We start from the raw sequence: 4,159 nt of genomic DNA, 5'->3' as shown, positions 1-4,159 counted from the left end.
AGAAGCTGTGTGTCGGGTGGGTGGGATCACCCGTAATGCAGAGGGTTTTGCGAGTGAGACAGGGGCTGTAAATGTCCTGGAGGGAGGGAAGAGAGACACCAAAGCTCTTCTAAGCTGCTCTCACTATGCGTTATAGAGTCTTGCTACAGGATGCGTTGCAGGCGCCATACCACACAGTGATGCAGCTCGACAGAATGCTCTCGATGGTACCTCTGTAGAAGGTGCACATGATGGGGGCCGGGGCTCTGGCTCTCCTCAGTTTGCGAATGAAGTAGAGACGCTGCTGTGCTTTCTTGGCCAGTGCTGCGGTGTTGTCAGTCCAGGAGAGGTCCTCTGTGATGTGCACACCCAGGAACTTGGTGCAGCTCACTCTCTCCACAGTCGCACTGTTGATGGTCAGAGGAGCATGCTGAGTATGCACTCTCCTCCACATTCAGATGGTAGTCACTGAAGCAGTAGGGAGACGACTTCTTTGGGACCTGGAGCTTTGTGTGCGTTGATCCTGCTGAAGGATCTCCTCACGCTGTCTGGGGACAGCATCAACACCTGGTCGCCAGGAGGAGGTGGGGTCTTCAGTGCAGCGGTGCTGTTTTGTGCCTCAAAGTGAGCGAAGAATGTGTTCAGCTCCTTCAGCTGGGAGATGGTGCTGTCAAAGGCAGGGCCGCATTAACCATTGGGCTAGGCGGGGCTGAAGCCCCGGGGCCCGAGCAAGGAGAGGGGCCCGTGATTGGCTGTGGAGTAGCTTGACCGACATTGGTAGCACCGATCGCCAAAGCCCCACCACGCCCCTCACTTTTTAGCGCTATTATTCAGTGGAGTTTTCCCATAAATTCCATGCATTACCATTAGAGATTAAAATTGCACATTTTAATTTGGTTTACCAATCAAATGCATTTATTATATATATTACTTTTGAACAAACTGTGCACGCAGCCTATCTATCAGGTGATCGCTGAGCCTAATATCTGCATTTACCTCTCTTCACTTCATTCTGGTGTAATCAAGAAATGGTCATGCAAAGAACAATCTTCGATAAGCAAAAATGTCAACTATTCTAAAAATATATATATTAAAAATAGTGTGAGAAAAAATGAGGAGCGAGTCACTAAAATCCACAGCTAGTTTATTTTACTAAAGCTGATGATGGAGTGGGAGTTGTGGAACCGCAAATGGACCGGACACATGGAGCAGATAAAAACACAGCGTCATCATCCCCACAGATTTTAGGTTCACGATATCACACTTACATATAATGAACAGAGTAAAGGTTATGCGTATTTGGCATGCTGTCCGGGGAGAGGGTGCTGTCCGGGGAGAGGGGTCCGAGCTCGGGTCTAAGCCCGGACCCAGAGCACTCCCCCAAAGATGCAATTAGTACGGGACAGCAGCCAGAGAGGGGCGTTGACAACCCCCCAAAATTTGCAAAGCTTAAAATTGGTGGGGTGCTGGACATCATTTGTAGTAGCGGCACTGCTGAGGCTTTAGAAGACAGAACTAGAGGCTTCTGCTGAAGTGGGCGATGCTACGGCATCTGAAAAGAAAACTCTGTGGGAGTGGGAACTGCTACGGCATCTGAAAAGAGAAAATGGCTTCTGCGGAAGCAAGCACTGCTGCGGCAGAGTAAAATACAGACAAAGGCTCCTGCGGGAGCGGGAACTGCTGCGGCAGTGGGGAAATATGGAAAAGCACCTGCGGGAGCGGGCACTGCTGCGGCAGTATGGGAATTTAGGTAAGGCTCCTGCGGGAGCGGCAACTGCTGCGGCAGTGGGGAAATATGGAAAAGCTCCTGCGGGAGCGGGCACTGCTGCGGCAGTGGGGAAATATGGATAAGCTCCTGCAGGAGCGGGGACTGTTGTGGCAGTGGGGAAATATGGAAGAGCTCCTGCGGGAGCAGGGACTGCTGCGGCAGTGGGGAAATACAGAAAGAGTCTCCTGCGGGAGTGGGAACTGCTGCGGCAGTGGGGAAATATGGAAAAGCTCCTGTGGGAGTGGGGACTGTAGCGGCAGTGGGGAAATACGGTAGAGCTCCTGTGGGAGCGGGCACTGCTGCGGCAGTGTGGGAATTTAGGTAAGGCTCCTGCGGGAGCGGCGACTGCTGCGGCAGTGGGGAAATATGGAAAAGCTCCTGTGGGAGTGGGGACTGTAGCGGCAGTGGGGAAATATGGAAAAGCTCCTGTGGGAGTGGGGACTGTAGCGGCAGTGGGGAAATATGGAAAAGCTCCTGTGGGAGTGGGGACTGTAGCGGCAGTGGGGAAATACAGAAAAGGCTCCTGCGGGAGCGGGCACTTGCTGCGGCAGTGGGGAAATACGGGTGAGACTCCTGCGTGAGCGGGAACTGCTGTGGCAGTGTGGCAATTAGGTAAGGCTTCTGCGGGAGCGGGGTGCTGCTGGGATGGCTGGAGTGAGGATGGGTCGTTGGGCCATTATAGGTGGATTAGGTGGTGTTAAAAAGAGTTTAGCTATGGTGGGTCTTTTGAGTGAACAGGGCTGTGCTGACGTTAAAGGGGTTGGCCGATGAGGGTTTGGTGGGCTTCCTTGATGTGGGAGTGGTCTGATCGAATGTAGCTCTTGAAAGCTTCTGACGACCAGCGACCGAGTGCTTGTATCTGATGGGAGAGGCCTTTTTGGGATGCTGTGGTTGCCGTGCCAATTCGGAATGAATGGCTGGAAAAATGATCGGCTGGGGTACCGGATAGGAGCAGAACGGACTTAAGGTGCTTTTGAAACCAGAAACGAGTGACGGGGCGGTTGGAGTCGTCTGTAAAAAGGGGGTTAGATGGGAGTTTGGACTGTGATTTCCTGAGCTGGATGAAGGCTAGGAGGGCTTGGTACGGTAGTATGGGTGATTGTAGGTTGAAAATGAAAATGAAATGGCCTTTCTTGGTCTGGTCTGTTTTACTTTGCTTAATGAAGTAAGAGATGGTTTTGTCATCCAGCACCGTTAGATCGGAGATAGTTGGGTGGATGTTTGGATTGAAGCTAGATGTGATAGCGAGCTCTGAGCATCTGAGAAAACCAAAGAACGCCATGATGAGCATGGCGTCAAGCGTGCGGGCGGTGTGAATGGAATGATAACCTCTGCGGAGGGTAGAAATACATTTGGTCAATACTTGTAAGGTTATGGGCTGCCTGGTGTCTGGGCGGCTGGGATGGGCTCTTTGGATACCTTTGATGAGTAGGGAGGTCTGAGAATTGGCTATCTGGGGTGAGGGTGAACCATATAAGAGTTTGTGGAAAAATTGGATTCCACTTAGATAACCCTTAATGGAGCTGATTTGTAGGTTTTTGTTGATGTTAAGGTGAGAGATGAATGAGGTGATAGCGAGCAATGAAAAGTCGGGGAACGGCAGGTTGTAAGTAGAGTGAAATGCTTTAAAGCACTTCCAAGCTGTTAGGTAAGATTGGAGGGTCCTGGGGGAGACGGCTTGAATAATAGAGTTGAGGGAAGCTTCGAGGAGAGGTCTCAGTGTATGATTTACGGGAATATCAGTTCTGAATAGGGAGGTACTGGGGTTGGGACTGGATCCGCCTCTGGTGCCAACGTTCTTAATTTCTGGAAGAACCAGCGGCCTTGGTAAAATCCTCCGAAACCGACGGAGGGGGCGGCGTCAGTAAATAACTGAATGTCGACTGGGGAAGAAATTAAGTTATTATAAAAGAAAGATAGGCCGTTCCATTGTTTAAGAAAGGATATCCATAAGCTGAGCTCATTGTAGCACGAGTCAGTTAGTGATATTTGATCCTCTAGTGCGTGGGATGATGCGCATTGCGAAATTTACATGACCGAGAATGACTAGCAGCTCGCGTTTGGAGCAGCTTGGGTTGTCTAATAGGGAGGAAGCAACCAAAATCGTCCTATCAATTTTTTCCTTCGGCAGAGAAACTTGGAATTTTTGTGAATCTAAGTTGATACCCAAAAATTCGATGGAGGTGCTCGGGCCCGCGGTTTTGTCTTGGGCGAGAGGAATCCCGAGCTCAGCAAAAACCTTTTGGGTTGTCAAAAGATGCGCGGCTGGGATGGAGTCGGGAGGCGAGATGATTAAGAAATTGTCGAAAAGATGGATCAGGTAAGGTATTGCGTAATTGTTGGAGAGGATCCAGCATATTGCCTCTGACAACATGTCGAAAATTTTAGGGCTGCTTCTGCAGCCGAAAGTGA

General features: G+C 50.5%; 1 protein-coding gene across 1 annotated transcript; it reads right to left on the bottom strand.

Moving 5' to 3' along the window:
- Positions 1 to 2,498: 2,498 nt before the first annotated feature.
- Positions 2,499 to 4,121, bottom strand: LOC107575644 (uncharacterized). The gene is made up of 2 exons (XM_016262006.1): positions 4,117 to 4,121; positions 2,499 to 3,582 (listed from the first exon to the last, which is right to left on the bottom strand). The coding sequence occupies exons 1-2, from the start codon at positions 4,119 to 4,121 to the stop codon at positions 2,499 to 2,501; spliced, it is 1,089 nt and encodes a 362-aa protein (XP_016117492.1).
- Between the last annotated feature and the right edge of the window lie 38 nt (positions 4,122 to 4,159).

The sequence above is a fragment of the Sinocyclocheilus grahami genome, unplaced genomic scaffold (assembly GCF_001515645.1).
Source record: "Sinocyclocheilus grahami isolate Dianchi unplaced genomic scaffold, SAMN03320097.WGS_v1.1 scaffold2779.1, whole genome shotgun sequence".
Lineage (NCBI taxonomy): Eukaryota > Metazoa > Chordata > Actinopteri > Cypriniformes > Cyprinidae > Sinocyclocheilus > Sinocyclocheilus grahami.
The sequence above is the reverse complement of the archived record's forward strand: the minus strand, read 5'-3'. Positions and strand labels throughout refer to the sequence as shown.